Raw genomic sequence first — 19666 nt, forward strand, 5'->3', positions numbered from 1 at the left:
TTTTTTCCAAAAGTTTTTTTTATTATAATTATTATTTTAGTTTTTGTTATTATAAAAATTTTATTTTTAATTTTATTAAAAGTGTCATTTAATAAAATTATTCTCTTTGTTAATTTTAATAAAATTGTTACTTCTCGAAATTATTATTTTTCAAAAGTTTTTTTTTTTAAATTATTATTTTAGTTTTTGTTATTATAAAAATTTTATTTTTAATTTTATTAAAAATGTCATTTAATAAAATTATTCTCTTTGTTAATTTTAATAAAACTGTTACTTCTCGAAATTATTATTTTTCAAAATTTTTATTAAAATTGTTATTTTAGTTTTTGTTATTATAAAAATTTTATTTTTAATTTTAGTAAAAGTGTCATTTAATAAAATTATTCTCTTTGTTAATTTTAATAAAATTGTTACTTCTCGAAATTATTATTTTTCAAAAGTTTTTTTATTAAAATTATTATTTTAATTTTTGTTATTATAAAAATTTTATTTTTAATTTTATTAAAAGTGTCATGTAATAAAATTATTCTCTTTGTTAATTTTAATAAAATTGTTACTTCTCGAAATTATTATTTTCCAAAAGTTTTTTTTATTATAATTATTACTTTAGTTTTTGTTATTATAAAATTTTTTTTTTAATTTTATTAAAAGTGTCATGTAATAAAATTATTCTCTTTGTTAATTTTAATAAAATTGTTACTTCTCGAAATTATTATTTTCCAAAAGTTTCTTTTATTATAATTATAATTTTAGTTTTTGTTATTATAAAAATTTTTTTTAAAATTTTATTAAAAATGTCATTTAATAAAATTATTCTCTTTGTTAATTTTAATAAAAGTGTTACTTCTCGAAATTATTATTTTTCAAAATTTTTATTAAAATTGTTATTTTAGTTTTTGTTATTATAAAAATTTTATTTTTAATTTTAGTAAAAGTGTCATTTAATAAAATTATTCTCTTTGTTAATTTTAATAAAATTGTTACTTCTCGAAATTATTATTTTTCAAAAGTTTTTTTATTAAAATTATTATTTTAATTTTTGTTATTATAAAAATTTTATTTTTAATTTTATTAAAAGTGTCATGTAATAAAATTATTCTCTTTGTTAATTTTATAAAATTGTTAATTCTCGAAATTATTATTTTCTAAAAGTTTTTTTATTAAAATTATTATGTTAGTTTTTGTTATTATAAAAATTTTATTTTTCATTTTATTAAAAGTGTCATTTAATAACATTATTCTCTTGTTAATTTTAATAAAATTGTTACTTCTCGAAATTATTATTTTTCAAAAGTTTTTTTATTAAAATTATTATTTTAGTTTTTGTTATTATAAAAATTTTATTTTTAATTTTATTAAAAGTGTCATTTAATAAAATTATTATCTTTGTTAATTTTAATAAAATTGTTACTTCTCGAAATTATTATTTTCCAAAAGTTTTTTTATTAAAATTATTATTTTAGTTTTTGTAATTATAAAAATTTTTTTTTTAATTTTATTAAGAGTGTCATTTAATAAAATTATTCTCTTTGTTAATTTTAATAAAATTGTTACTTCTCGAAATTATTATTTTCCAAAAGTTTTTTTTATTCTAATTATTATTTTAGTTTTTGTTATTATAAAATTTTTTTTTAATTTTATTAAAAGTGTCATTTAATCAAATTATTCTCTTTGTTAATTTTAATAAAACTGTTACTTCTCGAAATTATTATTTTTGAAAAGTTTTTATTAAAATTGTTATTTTAGTTTTTGTTATTATAAAAATTTGTTTTTAATTTTATTAAAAGTGTCATTTAATAAAATTATTCTCTTTGTTAATTTTAATAAAACTGTTACTTCTCGAAATTATTATTTTTCAAAAGTTTTTATTAAAATTGTTATTTTAGTTTTTGTTATTATAAAAATTTTATTTTTAATTTTATTAAAAGTGTCATTTAATAAAATTATTCTCTTTGTTAATTTTAATAAAACTGTTACTTCTCGAAATTATTATTTTTCAAAAGGTTTTTTATTAAAATTATTATTTTAGTTTTTGTTATTATAAAAATTTTATTTTTAATTTTATTAAAAGTGTCATTTAATATAATTATTATCTTTGTTAATTTTAATAAAATTGTTACTTCTCGAAAATATTATTTTCCAAAAGTTTTTTTTATTATAATTATTATTTTAATTTTTGTTATTATAAAACTTTTATTTTTAATTTTATTAAAAGTGTCATTTAATAAAATTATTCTCTTTGTTAATTTTAATAAAATTGTTACTTCTCGAAATTATTATTACCCAAAAGTTTTTTTATTATAATTATTATTTTAGTTTTTGTTATTATAAAAATTTTTTTTTAAATTTTATTAAAAGTGTCATTTAATAAAATTATTCTCTTTGTTAATTTTAATAAAACTGTTACTTCTCGAAATTATTATTTTTCAAAAGTTTTTATTAAAATTGTTATTTTAGTTTTTGTTATTATCAAAATTTTCCACTCCTAGGGGTTGGTGGACCGTGTCGAGGTGGAGTGGCTTAGGGTCTGGGAGTGCGGGGGTCCGTTACCTTCGAACTCTGAAGCGTTTTTCTCGCTTTCCTTCGAGGGTGGGGCCCTTGTGAGGGTATCCCGCTTAATTCGGGCTCTTCCTAGAATGAGGGTTGTACTCGTCTTTGTAGGAGGGTGGGACGTCTTCTGACCCGGAGCGTTGGGCTCATTAATAAATGAGTCTTGCGATCTGGGTCGGAGACGCACATTCGACAACGAGTCTCGCGGGTCTGCGAGGCTCCCGCACTCCCAGCCTGACCAAGATACAACCCAAATAATCTACATGAACATTTACACAATAACATACCGTTACACACGCATACAAGTCTCACACAATTACACACACACGCACACAAACCTCCGCGCACCCTGCCTCGCGGGGCAGTACATTGCGGGGTCAATACTACACATACACTTACTACACACATTTGTATGCAAAAAACTGGTTTAGGACCTAAGGGAAGGAACCCCGAAAATAAATACGATATGGATATAAAAGAAATAATAAATAAAAACGTTACGCTGCAGGAGAATTCGGAAGCTCCAGTAGAAATGGACCGGGGTGAGCAAGCAGGCTCCGGCCCGTCAAGAAGCGACTGCAATGCCTTAACAGTGGACCACTTGGCTGGGAAGGCATTTAATACTACAAGCGAGAAGAAGATAGATGAAATACAAAAGAACATATCATCTTCCGATGATCTGATCTCTGAAGCTTTGAAGACTATGAAGGCGGAACTGGAAAAAATGACAGCTGCTTTTAAAAAACAAAAGAACGTGAGTAACGACATTAAAGACGGCGTACCAAGAATTCTGGAGAAGCTACAAGTCATAGAATCAGAGAGACAGAAGAATAGAAAAGCACGAGGAAATTTAGCGTCGCTAAAGCTCGCACAGGCAAGACGATCTGAGAAACGCCTAAGTACTACAGCAGGTTTTTACAACGCTAAAGATAATGAAAGTACTCCGAAAACGGACCCAAAGAAGAGATCAGCAACTAGCCCAGCAGAGAATGCAGGTGCTACTCCTATGGAAAAGAGAGTGAAGGACTCTGCAAATATTACAGAGTGGAATGACGTCGTTGCAAGAAGGAGGAAGCTTAAAAATACGGAGGAGAGGACCCTAAGAAAGAAGAAAGGGCGATCAGATGCGATACTCATAAAACCCTCCAAAGATAAAACTTATGCGGAAATTTTGGCCAAGATTCGTAAACAAGTGAAACCTGAAGACACCGAGACGGAAATAAATAATATCCTCGAAACAAGAACTGGATGTATTCTCGTTAAATTAGGAAAGAACACAAAAGACCGAACGGCTTTTACGGATGTATTAAAAGGAGTGGTTGGGGAAATGGGAACAGTTGAATGCCGCGTTCCGAAAACGACGTTAGAACTCTTAGACTTAGATGCTATCACCACGGTTGAAGAGGTAGAAGAAGCACTAAACAGAGAACTAAAGGACTCTAAAGTAGAGAAAAAAGTTACCTTAACTAAGCCGAATAGAATGGGACAGATATGTGCGATAGTAGAAATAAGTGAGCAGAACGCGGTAGAATTATTGAAGTTATCACGCATCAAAATAGGATGGATAAGTAGCCGAATTCGTTTAAGAGCCTATGTGCCGAGGTGTTATAAATGCCTTGGGTATGGACACTTTGTGCGAGATTGTAACGGACCAGACAGAACAAATGTCTGTTTCAAATGTGGAGAAACCGGCCACAAGGGTGTAGGTTGTACAGTAGAAAATCCTCGATGCTTTTTATGTAGCGAAAAGAAGCTTGACTCAGCGCTAATAAATCACATTCCTGGCTCAGGAAGGTGTGTGGTATTCAAGGAGTATCTGGAAAAGGCAAAAGCGAAAATAAATCAATGATCAAGATTCTCCAAGGTAATCTACATAGGAGCAGAATAGCTAATGACCTATTATACCAAATTGCCTTTGAAAAACAAGCGGACGTTCTACTATTGAGCGAGCAATATGAGAATAGAAAAGATCCGAATTGGTTCACAGATAACCTTGGAACAGCGGCTATATGGGTACGCGACAATAGCAAGGTAACGGTAGAAAAACAAGGATCAGGTAACGGTTTTGTCTGGATAAAGAGCGACACGATTACCTTAGTGAGCTGTTATCTTACCCCAAACGAAACAATCGCAGAGTTTCAAAGCAAAATTGACTCATTAGAAGATTTCCTTGAGAATACAGAACAGCTAGTCATCGTATCAGGCGACCTAAATGCAAAAGCGGTGGAATGGGGGATGCCATACACAGACTCGAGAGGCAGAAGAGTTATGGAGATGGCCGCCAGACGAGGACAGATTGTTCTAAACACTGGTAGTACATCTACTTTCAGACGACCAGGCTGCAAAGAGACGATAATCGATATTACTCTTGCTTCAGAAGATATGGTCAAATATGTGGAAAACTGGAAAGTACTAGAAGATTTTACAGGAAGTGATCATCAGTACATATCCTTTCATATTAAAAACGCAAACGGCCATGAAAACAACATCTCAAACATGAAACCTCTATGGAATATTTCAAAATTGAAGGAAACAAAGCTAATGGAAGTAATCTCTCGCCATTGCCAGGAAACGTCACTGTCTTTTCAAAACGCAATGACTAAAGAGGACACCGAAGCTGCAGTAAACGATACCATGCGAATAATAAATTACGCCTGTTCAACCGCTATGCCTTGCAAGAAGATACGTTTTAATCATAAGCCTACTTATTGGTGGAATACACAAATCGCGGACCTACGAAAAGAATGCTTTCGCTTTAGAAGAAAAGCACAACGTTCAAAGAAGTCTGACAGAAACTACACCCTGAAACAAGAAAATTATCTCCTGTCAAAGAAGAAACTGCGAAACGAAATAAAACGTAGCAAACGTACCTGTTGGGAGACTCTTAGAGAGGAAATCGATAACGACCCATGGGGAAAAGGGTATAAAATAGTAGCTCAAAAATTAGGGAAGATAAAACCGACAACTGTAAAAGACGCAAATGAAATGGAGCAGATAGTCACAGCTTTATTCCCCACACATCAGCTGGAACCAGAGGACGAACCTGTAGACCAAGAAGAGGCGGAAAACCTGTTTGATCAAATGGAACTCAAACAAGCGGTGAACTCCCTGAAAAATAACAAAGCTCCAGGTCCTGATGGTGTCCCAGTAGAAATCCTAAAGATCATACAGCGGGAGCAACCGAATTTTCTCCTGGATATGTATAATAGCTGTCTAAAAAACGGATGTTTCCCGAAAAAGTGGAAGGAACAAAAATTAGTTCTTATTAGTAAAGAGAAAGGCGACAAAAACTCTCCATCTTCTTATCGCCCCTTATGCATGCTCGATTCTGCTGGTAAGTTGTTTGAGAAACTCTTAAAGCCACGCCTACTAAACGCGATTAAAGCTGCCGGCGATCTTTCTTACTATCAATACGGATTCCGAAAAGGACTCAGCACGGTCGACGCAATTTCGCGGATCATAGATACAGCAAAGACAACGAAGGAGGGAAATCATTACTCAAGACCAATAGTACTACTAGTCACTTTGGACGTTAAGAATGCCTTCAACTCGCTCAGATGGAAGGATATTATACAAGCCCTGAAAAACAAATTTCAAATACCACCCTATCTTCTTCGTATGGTAAAAGATTATTTGAAAGACCGAATCCTTATATACGAGACGAAGACAGGCCCTTGCCGAAGAAAAGTTACCGCAGGAGCTGCTCAAGGATCTATTTTGGGACCCGATTTGTGGAATGTATCGTATGACGACATCCTTCGATTGGAAATGCCAGAAGATTCTTTTTTGGTGTGCTATGCAGACGACGTGACCGCAATTATAAGAGCACGTAACCTTGAACAATGTCAGCTGAAATTAAACCAAGTCATGAGGCAAGTGAGCAAATGGATGGATGATCATAACCTAGAACTTGCTTTACACAAGACGGAAATAGCTATCATTACGACAAAAAGGATCGACCTAGAGGTGTTTCTACGAGTTAGCGATGAGGTTGTAAAGACCAAAACGGCTGTAAGGGAACTAGGGACTCTTATTGACTCGAAACTAACATTCTGGCAACATATACAGAAAGCAGCAGACAAAGCGGCGATGAAAATGACGTCTCTGAGTCGGTTGATGGCAAACATGGGTGGCCCAAAACCTAGTAAACGGCGAATAATCATGTCAGTAGTCATGTCAATCATGCTATATTGCGCAGAAGTCTGGGCAGATACATTAAAGATTGAAAAATATAGAAAACGCATGGCCAGCGTGCAACGTAAAGCAGCTTTAAGAATAACAAGCTCCTACCGCACAGTGTCAGAGACTGCCACTCTAGTCATTGCTGGAATGATACCAGTCGACCTTTTAGCGCTAGAAAGGAAATACATTTTCCAAAAAAAGAAGGAAAGTAATACAAATGCAGCTAAAAACGAAGCCAGGAAAGTCACGATGGACATATGGCAGACAAGATGGGAAAACGCAACTCAAGGTAGATGGACCGCAAAATTGATTAAAAATATTGCCCCATGGACAGAAAGAAAATTCGGAGAAGTAAATTATTTTGTGACACAATTATTAACTGGACACGGATATTTTCAGGCGTTCTTATATAAGATAGGTAAAGCAGAAAGCCCCAATTGTTTATATTGCAAAAATAGAAAGGACGACGTCGGACATACGTTCTTCACATGTAATAGATGGGAAAACGAAAGAAATTCTTTGGAAAATGAAATCGGCAGGATAAACCCTGATAATATAGTGGAAAAAATGATTAGCAAAGAGGACGCTTGGCTAAAAGTAGCAAATTTTACGGAATACATCCTCCGACAAAAGAAAATAGACCAAATGAAATAAAAGAAAGAGAAAACAAAAACATTCAGGATAAGAAGCAAACTAAGCAAGAGTTTTTATTTTAATTATTGACATGGAATACACAGATTTTAAATTTATGACTAAAAATAAGTATTATTTATACCCGAAAGAAGAGAAAATCCAAGCAGGAAAGAGATGAGCCGAAGTACGGCTAAGAGTCGCCGATGACCTTTACCCCTGAAGGAATGCGTAAGCGGATACCGGGGGTACTTGGTAGGCGTGAATGGGGGGTGTTTTGGTGCGGTAAGGGCGGCTGCAGAAGGCAGGACCGTTTCAGTCCCACACAGACCTAAGATCAGGCAGTGCATAAAGCATTTCACCTCCTCCTCTCAAAAAAAAAAAAAAAAAAAAAAATTATCAAAATTTAATTTTTAATTTTATTAAAAGTGTCATTTAATAAAATTATTCTCTTTGTTAATTTTAATAAAACTGTTACTTCTCGAAATTATTATTTTTCAAAAGTTTTTATTAAAATTGTTATTTTAGTTTTTGTTATTATAAAAATTTTATTTTTAATTTTATTAAAAGTGTCATTTAATAAAATTATTATCTTTGTTAATTTTAATAAAATTGTTACTTCTCGAAATTATTATTTTCCAAAAGTTTTTTTATTAAAATTATTATTTTAGTTTGGGGCGGTTCAAATACTACACAATTAAATTCTACATCGTTAAAACCCTACACGTCAAACTCTACACAGTTAAATTGCACGCCGTTAAACCTTATACAATTTATTTTTTAAATTCTACACACTTAATGTGTACAATGTTAAACTCTACACAAATTTATTTTGTAGTGAAAAATTAATTTCTTTAAATTCAACACGGTTAAATACCACAACGTTAAACTCTACATATATTTCTTTTGTAATAAAAAATTAATTTTCTTAAATTTAACACAGTTAAATTCCACATCGTTAAATTCTACACATATTTATTTTGTAATGAAAAATTAATTGCATAAAATTCTACACAGTTAAATTGTTCACCGTTAAACTCTCCATAAATTTATTTTGTATTATAAAATAAAATTTGTTTAACTCTACACAGTTAAGTTGCATATTGTTAAACTCTACAAAAACTAATATTATAATATAAAATTAATTTTAATAAATTCTACACCGTTAAATTGCACACCGCCAAACTCTTCATAAATTGATTTTATAATAGAAAATAAAATTGATTAAATTCTACACAGTTAAATTGCTCACTGTTAAATACTAAAGAATTTATTTTTTAAATTCTGCACAGTTAAATTCCACCTCGTTAAATTCTACACAGATTTATTCTCTAATGAAAAATTAATTGCATAAAATTCTACACAGTTAAATTGTTCACCGTTAAACTGTCCACAAATTTATTTAATAATAGAAAATAAAATTTGTTGAACTCTTCACAGTTAAATTAAACACACTTAAACTCTACACACACTAATCTTATAATATAAAATTAATTTTATTAAATTCTACACAATTAAATTACACACCGTTAAACTCTTCACAAAATTTAATTTAAAAAAAATAAAAATTTATTAAACTGTACCCCGTTAAATTGCACATTGCTAAACTCTAAACGATTTAGTTTTTAAATTCTAAACAATTAAATGCTACAATGTAAAATTCTACACAAATATATTTCGCAATTAAAAATTAATTTCGTTAAATTCTACATAGTTAATTTCCACACTGTTAAACCATACACAAATTATTTTTTAATTGTACACAATTAAATTGTACAATGTTAAACTCTACGCAAATTTATTTCATAACAAAAAATAAGTTTTGTTTAATTCTGCACAGTTAAATTGCACACCGTTAAACCATATACAATGTATTTTTTAAATTCTATACATTTCAATTGTACAATGTTAAACTCTGCACCAATTTATTCTTTAGTGAAAAATTAATTTTGTTAAATTCTACTCTGTTTAACTCTAAACTGTTAAATTCTACAGAAATTTATTTTGTAAATGAAAAATTAATTTTGTTGAATTCTACACAGATAAATTCCACACCGTTAAACTCTTCACAAAATTTAATTTTAAAAAAATATAAAATTTATTGAACTCTACACAGCTAAATTGCACATTGTTAAACTCTAAACAATTTAGTTTTTAAATTCTACATAATTAAATGCTACAATGTAAAATTCTACACAAATTTATTTCGCAATTAAAAATTAATTTTGTTAAATTCTACATAGTTAATATCCACGCAACGTTAAACATCAGACAAATTATTTCTTAAATTGTACACAATTAAATTGTACAATGTTAAACTCTACGCAAATTTATTTAGAAAAAAAAAAATCCGCCATTTCAAGAAAATTGTTACTCGGGGGTTTTTTGGGTCGCTGATTACGAATCTGATATCAGATTTTCAATATTTAAAATGGCGGATCCAATATGGCGGATGATTATTTAAAAATTTGGATGCATTTTCTTGCAACCTGATTATTGGGAGGTTTTCGGGGTTGCTGATTACGAATCTAATGTTAGTTTTTCAAAATTCGAAATGGCGGATTTTTTTTTTTTTTTAAATAAATTTGCGTAGAGTTTAACATTGTACAATTTAAGAAATAATTTGTCTGATGTTTAACGTTGCGTGGATATTAACTATGTAGAATTTAACAAAATTAATTTTTAATTGCGAAATAAATTTGTGTAGAATTTTACATTGTAGCATTTAATTATGTAGAATTTAAAAACTAAATTGTTTAGAGTTTAACAATGTGCAATTTAGCTGTGTAAAGTTCAATAAATTTTATATTTTTTTAAAATTAAATTTTGTGAAGAGTTTAACGGTGTGGAATTTATCTGTGTAGAATTCAACAAAATTAATTTTTCATTTACAAAATAAATTTGTGTAGAATTTAACAGTTTAGAGTTAAACAGAGTAGAATTTAACAAAATTAATTTTTCACTAAAGAATAAATTGGTGCAGAGTTTAACATTGTACAATTGAAATGTATAGAATTTAAAAAATACATTGTATATGGTTTAACGGTGTGCAATTTAACTGTGCAGAATTAAACAAAACTTATTTTTTGTTATGAAATAAATTTGCGTAGAGTTTAACATTGTACAATTTAATTGTGTACAATTAAAAAATAATTTGTGTATGGTTTAACAGTGTGGAAATTAACTATGTAGAATTTAACGAAATTAATTTTTAATTGCGAAATATATTTGTGTAGAATTTTACATTGTAGCATTTAATTGTTTAGAATTTAAAAACTAAATCGTTTAGAGTTTAGCAATGTGCAATTTAACGGGGTACAGTTTAATAAATTTTTATTTTTTTTAAATTAAATTTTGTGAAGAGTTTAACGGTGTGTAATTTAATTGTGTAGAATTTAATAAAATTAATTTTATATTATAAGATTAGTGTGTGTAGAGTTTAAGTGTGTTTAATTTAACTGTGAAGAGTTCAACAAATTTTATTTTCTATTATTAAATAAATTTGTGGACAGTTTAACGGTGAACAATTTAACTGTGTAGAATTTTATGCAATTAATTTTTCATTAGAGAATAAATCTGTGTAGAATTTAACGAGGTGGAATTTAACTGTGCAGAATTTAAAAAATAAATTCTTTAGTATTTAACAGTGTGCAATTTAACTGTGTAGAATTTAATCAATTTTATTTTCTATTATAAAATCAATTTATGAAGAGTTTGGCGGTGTGCAATTTAACGGTGTAGAATTTATTAAAATTAATTTTATATTATAATATTAGTTTTTGTAGAGTTTAACAATATGCAACTTAACTGTGTAGAGTTAAACAAATTTTATTTTATAATACAAAATAAATTTATGGAGAGTTTAACGGTGAACAATTTAACTGTGTAGAATTTTATGCAATTAATTTTTCATTACAAAATAAATATGTGTAGAATTTAACGATGTGGAATTTAACTGTGTTAAATTTAAGAAAATTAATTTTTTATTACAAAAGAAATATATGTAGAGTTTAACGTTGTGGTATTTAACCGTGTTGAATTTAAAGAAATTAATTTTTCACTACAAAATAAATTTGTGTAGAGTTTAACATTGTACACATTAAGTGTGTAGAATTTAAAAAATAAATTGTATAAGGTTTAACGGTGTGCAATTTAACTGTGTAGAGTTTGACGTGTAGGGTTTTAACGATGTAGAATTTAATTGTGTAGTATTTGAACCGCCCCTTTTAGTTTTTGTTTTTATAAAAATTTTATTTTTAATTTTATTAAAAGTGTCATTTAATAAAATTATTCTCTTTGTTAATTTTAATAAAATTGTTACTTCTCGAAATTATTATTTTCCAAAAGTTTTGTTGATTATAATTATTATTTTAGTTTTTGTTATTATAAAAATTTTTTTTTTAATTTTATTAAAAGTGTCATTTAATAAAATTATTCTCTTTGTTAATTTTAATAAAACTGTTACTTCTCGAATTTATTATTTTTCAAAAGTTTTTTTATTAAAATTATTATTTTAGTTTTTGTTATTATAAAAATTTTATTTTTAATTTTATTAAAAGTGTCATTTAATATAATTATTATCTTTGTTAATTTTAATAAAATTGTTACTTCTCGAAATTATTATTTTTCAAAAGTTTTTTTATTAAAATTGTTATTTTAGTTTTTGTTTTTATAAAAATTTTATTTTTAATTTTATTAAAAGTGTCATTTAATAAAATTATTCTCTTTGTTAATTTTAATAAAATTGTTACTTCTCGAAATTATTATTTTCCAAAAGTTTTTTTGATTATAATTATTATTTTAGTTTTTGTTATTATAAAAATTTTTTTTTTAATTTTATTAAAAGTGTCATTTAATAAAATTATTCTCTTTGTTAATTTTAATAAAACTGTTACTTTTCGAAATTATTATTTTTCAAAAGTTTTTTTATTAAAATTATTATTTTAGTTTTTGTTTTTATAAAAATTTTATTTTTAATTTTATTAAAAGTGTCATTTAATAAAATTATTCTCTTTGTTAATTTTAATAAAATTGTTACTTCTCGAAATTATTATTTTCCAAAAGTTTTTTTGATTATAATTATTATTTTAGTTTTTGTTATTATAAAAATTTTTTTTTTAATTTTATTAAAAGTGTCATTTAATAAAATTATTCTCTTTGTTAATTTTAATAAAACTGTTACTTCTCAAAATTATTATTTTTCAAAAGTTTTTTTATTAAAATTATTATTTTAGTTTTTGTTATTATAAAAATTTTTTTTTTAATTTTATTAAAAGTGTCATTTAATAAAATTATTCTCTTTGTTAATTTTAATAAAACTGTTACTTCTCGAAATTATTATTTTTCAAAAGTTTTTTTATTAAAATTATTATTTTAGTTTTTGTTATTATAAAAATTTTTTTTTTAATTTTATTAAAAGTGTCATTTAATAAAATTATTCTCTTTGTTAATTTTAATAAAACTGTTACTTTTCGAAATTATTATTTTTCAAAAGTTTTTTTATTAAAATTATTATTTTAGTTTTTGTTTTTATAAAAATTTTATTTTTAATTTTATTAAAAGTGTCATTTAATAAAATTATTCTCTTTGTTAATTTTAATAAAATTGTTACTTCTCGAAATTATTATTTTCCAAAAGTTTTTTTGATTATAATTATTATTTTAGTTTTTGTTATTATAAAAATTTTTTTTTTAATTTTATTAAAAGTGTCATTTAATAAAATTATTCTCTTTGTTAATTTTAATAAAATTGTTACTTCTCGAAATTATTATTTTTCAAAAGTTTTTTTATTAAAATTGTTATTTTAGTTTTTGTTATTATAAAAATTTTATTTTTAATTTTATTAAAAGTGTCATTTAATAAAATTATTCTCTTTGTTAATTTTAATAAAACTGTTACTTCTCGAAATTATTATTTTTCAAAATTTTTTTATTAAAATTATTATTTTAGTTTTTGTTATTATAAAAATTTTATTTTTAATTTTATTAAAAGTGTCATTTAATATAATTATTATCTTTGTTAATTTTAATAAAATTGTTACTTCTCGAAATTATTATTTTTCAAAAGTTTTTTTATTAAAATTGTTATTTTAGTTTTTGTTATTATAAAAATTTTATTTTTAATTTTATTAAAAGTGTCATTTAATAAAATTATTCTCTTTGTTAATTTTAATAAAACTGTTACTTCTCAAAATTATTATTTTTCAAAAGTTTTTTTATTAAAATTATTATTTTAGTTTTTGTTATTATAAAATTTTTTTTTTTAATTTTATTAAAAGTGTCATTTAATAAAATTATTCTCTTTGTTAATTTTAATAAAACTGTTACTTTTCGAAATTATTATTTTTCAAAAGTTTTTATTAAAATTGTTATTTTAGTTTTTGTTATTTTAAAAATATTATTTTTAATTTTAGTAAATAATAAAATTATTCTCTTTGTTAATTTTAATAAAACTGTTACTTCTCGAAATTATTATTTTCTAAATGTTTTTTTATTAAAATTATTATTTTAGTTTTTGTTATTATAAAAATTTTATTTTTAATTTTATTCAAAGTGTCATTTAATAAAATTATTATCTTTGTTAATTTTAATAAAATTGTTACTTCTCGAAATTATTTTTTTCCAAAAGTTTTTTTTATTATAATTATTATTTTAGTTTTTGTTATTATAAAAATTTTATTTTTAATTTTATTAAAAGTGTCATTTAATAAAATTATTCTCTTTGTTAATTTTAATAATAATAATATTTATTTACTCTCTCTGCATACGCAGAGTTCGAGACTCCCAAATACAAAATTTCCACTTAACCTAAATACATAAATCCTTAACCTAATCGCAAAACTTAATCTAACTTAAATCTATCAAATTTATATCCGCCAATGTGCCAGGGCTTCCGTTTCCAGTTTCAATTGCCCTTTTTGGCTTCGTCCCCCAAAGAAAATATAAACAAAACGCCCACCCCTTAATTAACAACCCCCCATTCTTTCTTTTCTCATTCTTTCTAAGCCTTTCATCCACCTTTCACCCTGTCCATTCTCTTCTAAAATCCAACATACTCTTTCCCCCACTCCTTTTCCTTCATCCATTCCTCCCACACATCTATCCAACACGTGCGCCCAGCTCTCTCTTTCATACCCACATATTCTACATTTTTTCTCAAACTCATCCATCCAATACTTACATTCTTTCATACCTTCACCCATTCTGAACCTGCACACCCTATTCCATTCTTCAAATTTCTTTTTCGTCTCCAGATACCCCGGTAACCCTTCCCCTCTCACCATCCTGTACCATCTATTGTAACGCGATCCAACTATCCTTTCCCACCTTTGCTGCTTGTCCCTCCTACTCCAACCATCCTTTACATCTCCTTCCACCTCACTCCATCTTCTTCCTTCCTCCATAGCCCCTCTTCTCTCTCTCTCCCATCCCGATACATCCTTCCTTCCTCTCCTTACTCCTTCTTCCACCAAAGCCCAGCACGCCTGTGCCACTCTACTCCCCTTCCCCTGTTTTAGCTTTTCCTCTAACCCCATCGCTCTTCTTCTCTGCCTTATGACCAGCTTTTCCCTACCCAATTCCTCCCTTAGCATATACCCTGGACATTTCTCATCCACTCCCATGGTCCATCTCAGAAACCTCTCATGCAATCTTTCCAATTTCTCACTCTCTCTCCACCCCCATATTTCTACCCCATAACTTATAACCGACCATACTAGCACGTCAAACAACCAAATTCTCTTTCTCCAATCATTCTTAAATCTTCTTTCCCCAATCCCCCATACTTGCTTCATCACTCTCCCCCCTTTCTCAATCCTCTTACTCACATTCAAATCCTGACTCCCATTCCATTTAAACCAATATCCCAAATAACAAAATTCACTCACTTCCTCCACGCTTTTCCCATTCATACTCCACACTTCCTCATCCCTCCCTCTTTTCTTTCTAAATCTCATAACTTTCGTTTTTTCCACATTCACCCATAAATCTCTTTCTCTCACATACAACTCAAACTCTCTCATCAACAATCTCAAACCACTCTCCTCCTCAGCCATTAATACCACATCATCCGCATACGCCAGGGTATACACTCTTCCCTTCCCTAAAATAACTCCCCCCTTCCCTCTCTTTCTCATCCTCTCCTCTAAGTCGGCCATCAACAAGTTGAATAAAACAGGGCTCAACGGACACCCCTGCCTCAACCCCCTCCCCAACCAAAAATCCTTCCCTAATTCCTCCCCTATTTTCACTCTTTCTCTTGTCTCCTCATAGCACTCCTTCACTCTTTCAATTAAACCCTGCTCAAGCCCCAATTTTTCTAAAACCCTCCATAACACCCCCCTATTCACCGATGGGAACGCCGCCTTCAGGTCCACAAACAGAGATACCAGCTTCCCTTTTTCCTTTTGGAGATTCCTGCTCACCAGATAATTCAACACATAGATGTTATCCACTGTGCCCATACCCTTCCTAAATCCGGTCTGGTTGTGCGGAATACATCCCAAATCTTCCACTCTGTCCTCCAATCTCTTCCTGAGAATCTCGGCGTAAACTTTGTATCCCACCGGCATCAGTGTTACACCTCTATAATCCTCCACCTTCCTCCCACTACCCTTCTTTACTATTGGCACTATCCAGCCCGTCTTCCACTCTTCCGGCCAACCTTCACCTTCCCATACCTTGTTCATTATTTGCCACAATTCCTCCCTTACAGCCTCCCCTCCATATTTTAGACTTTCTCCTTCTATCCCATCTCCTCCTGTTGCCTTGTTCTTCTTTAATCTCCCAATTGCTGCATCCACCTCGTCCCTACTTATCCCACCCATCTCCATCTCCCTACTCCTTCTTCTCCCTTCACCTCTTATTCTATTATCCATTCCCCCACTTAATCCCTTGAAATACTCCGTCCACTCCTCCATCTTGATCTCCCTGTTCACCCCTTTACCCTTACCTCTTTCCCTATTAATCACCTCCCATTCTCTACCCTCTTCTATCGCCTTCTCTACCTCTTCCAAGAATCTCACTTTTCCTTCCTCTCTTTTCCTTTTCACCAGCTTCTCATGTCCCTTATGTTTCCAGTTGTACTCCTTCCTCTCCATCCTCCCTCTCCTCCATTCCCTTATATATCCCCTCATCTCCTCTCTACTTCTTTCACACTCCTCATCCCACCACCCTTTTCTCTCATTTTTAACACCCACTCCCTCCATCTCTTTTCTAACTCCTTCTATTACCGCCTTCAACCTTTTTAATCTCTCATCCACTCCCCCTTCTCCTTCCAGCTCTATGCCTTTAATCTGCATCCTTCTCTCAAATTCTAACAACCTCTCAATACTCCATTTTCCCATTTTCTCTTTTCTAACCTCATCCTTATTTCTACTTTTTCTCGCTTTCCTCTTCCTTAACTTCTCTTTCAACTCCACTACCAGCGGAAAATGTCCGGAGTCCACTTCACTTCCTACCTCCATTCTTTTGATCCCTGCCCTTGTCCTCTCATCTGCTAGCACATAATCTATTACTGTTTCCCCCCTACCCACAAACGTAATTTCCCCCTTCTCATCACCTTCGACACTCCCGTTACAAATTGCCCATCCACTTTCCCCTAACAAACTTAACAGTTCTCTTCCTTCACCATCCACCTCCTTATGCTTGGAATTTCTATTATATTTATTCTCCTCTTCGTTCCACGTTCCTCCTCCTCCCAGTTCCCCGGTCCACGCATTGAAATCCCCACCCATTAATACCTTCTCATCTTTCCCTTTCTCCATCCAACTCTCCACCACTTTCCATCCTTTTCTATCCCCCCTTCTCCTATAAATTCCTACAACTGTTAACATCTCCTTATCGATCTTCATCCTCCTTACCATGACTCCTTCCTCCTGATGCCTTTCTTCTTTCATTTCTTCTATTCCTACCCTTACCCCCGAGATCATCCCTCCCGCACTCCTTCCCTTTATTTTATCCCTCTTCGCTCCTTGCACCTCCCATCTAAATCCTTTTGGTAATTTCCTCTTTACGCCTTCCCACTCCTTCTCTTCTGTCCATGTTTCACTCAGCATTACAACATCCCATTTATCCAAACTCCTCCAAAAACCCTCCTCCTTATTCTTCCACCCTGTTATATTCCAAAAAACAATTTTTATTCCACTACCTCCTCTTTCTCCCCCTCCTTTGTATTCTCCGCGCTTTCCCCAAACCCCCCTCCTCTTTTTCTTTCAACTCCTGCTGTTATATCCTCCACCGTCCATCTGCTCCCCTCCACCCATATACAGTCTCTACCTATCTGCTCCTTCCTGCCCTTCCTCATCTCTTCCCATGCTCTTTCTCTTAATAGCCATTCATTCCTTCTCTCTCCCCATGATTTATCCTCCTCTATCCTCTCTTTTCTTCCCTTCAACTTATATTTATTCGCCATCACCTCTCTTCTTTCTTCCTCACATCCTAGCTGCACTATCCATATCTTAGGTGTCTCTTTTTCCTCCCCGTCTATTCCCTTTATGCTCCTGATATTCACCTTTACCCCTATATCCTTTAAAAGTTTCTCAATCTCCTTTCTTCCCTCATCTTTTTTCACCCTCATTCCTCTTATGACGATACCACTCTTTCTTTTTTCCCTCTCCATCTGATCCACCTTCCTCGTTAGTTCTTTCACTTTCTCTTCCAACCCTTCTCCGCTCTTCCTCTTGCACCCATTCCCCCCAGCATCACTCATCTCTCGTTCCTCCAACCTCTCCACCCTTATCTCCAGCTTTCTCCTCTCCTCTTTTCCTTCTTTTACCATTTTCTCTTGATCCAACTCCAACACTTCCAATTTTTCCAGCATCTCTCCTTTCTCTCTTTTCCATACTCTTTCCCATTCTTCCCACATGTTTCTAATCCCTCCAATCTCACCCCTAATTTCCTCCATCTTTCCATCCCTTAACCTTCCCTGATCATTGTTTTCTTTCAACTCCTTACTTAATCTCTCCATCCTTACATTTGTTTCCTCTCCTATTTTCATCATTACTCTCATAAACTCTTCCAACTCTCCCCCCACTTTCTCGGATTCCTTTTTCTTCACTCCTTCCTCTTCCTCCTTTTCTTCGTCCCCCTCCCTATCCTCCTTCACTAAACTTTTCCTCTCCCTTACTTTGTTTTGCAACATTGCCGCCCACCATTTATCATTCACTCGTCTTTCCTTCAACTCCAACTCTTTCCTTGAGCGCCTTCCCACTTTCTTTCTATCTACGAAAGATGACAAATCCGGTAGCGATTGCAATGAATCGCTTCTCACTAAATTCAGATTCACAAGAGATTCAGCTTCGCCCAAAACTTCATCCGCCCCTGCACCTTCTTTCTCTGTCTTCATGTCGCACTCTATCGTTTCCCCTTCCTCATTGCCGCCAATTCTCTCTTCTGTCTCATTACCTTGCCTGCCGTCTCTTTTCACCGGTGTTCTAATCATTTCTTATCCCTAACTTACGAACCCGCCTTGATTTTCTTTAACCTCCTTTTCTCTCCTATCTCCCTCTCTCTCTCCCTACCCCCACACAACCTAACCTCAACACAACCACACTTTCACACTTTTTACCTTTTTTACCCACACTCACCAACTGCCCCTCACACTAACAAACTATTCACTTACAGCTCACTTTCTAACACACACTTTCACACCCAGAAAAGCCCTCCCTTCACTTAAAACTCTAAAAAATCGCAAAAATATCAGCGCTATCAAAAACCGCGTATGTACAGTTACCGTACCGGAAACGGAAGCCGTTAATTTTAATAAAATTGTTACTTCTCGAAATTATTATTTTTCAAAAGTTTTTTTTTTAAAATTATTATTTTAGTTTTTGTTATTATAAAAATTTTATTTTTAATTTTATTAAAAGTGTCATGTAATAAAATTATTCTCTTTGTTAATTTTAATAAAATTGTTACTTCTCGAAATTATTATTTTCCAAAAGTTTCTTTTATTATAATTATTATTTTAGTTTTTGTTATTATAAAAATTTTTTTTAAAATTTTATTAAAAATGTCATTTAATAAAATTATTCTCTTTGTTAATTTTAATAAAACTGTTACTTCTCGAAATTATTATTTTTCAAAATTTTTATTAAAATTGTTATTTTAGTTTTTGTTATTATAAAAATTTTATTTTTAATTTTAGTAAAAGTGTCATTTAATAAAATTATTCTCTTTGTTAATTTTAATAAAATTGTTACTTCTCGAAATTATTATTTTTCAAAAGTTTTTTTATTAAAATTATTATTTTAATTTTTGTTATTATAAAAATTTTATTTTTAATTTTATTAAAAGTGTCAAGTAAT

At 30.2% G+C, this 19666-nt stretch overlaps 1 protein-coding gene across 1 annotated transcript; it reads right to left on the reverse strand.

Annotated features, from left to right (window-relative positions):
* Positions 1-17496: 17496 nt before the first annotated feature.
* On the reverse strand, positions 17497-18801 carry LOC127291643 (golgin subfamily A member 6-like protein 22). Its single transcript, XM_051320846.1, has one exon. It carries the CDS (start codon positions 18799-18801, stop codon positions 17497-17499), a length of 1305 nt encoding a protein of 434 aa, XP_051176803.1.
* Positions 18802-19666: the final 865 nt, after the last annotated feature.

This window comes from Leptopilina boulardi, unplaced genomic scaffold (assembly GCF_019393585.1).
Source record: "Leptopilina boulardi isolate dan_hultmark-lab unplaced genomic scaffold, ZJU_Lbou_2.1 LbouV2_102, whole genome shotgun sequence".
Classification (NCBI taxonomy): Eukaryota; Metazoa; Arthropoda; class Insecta; order Hymenoptera; family Figitidae; genus Leptopilina; species Leptopilina boulardi.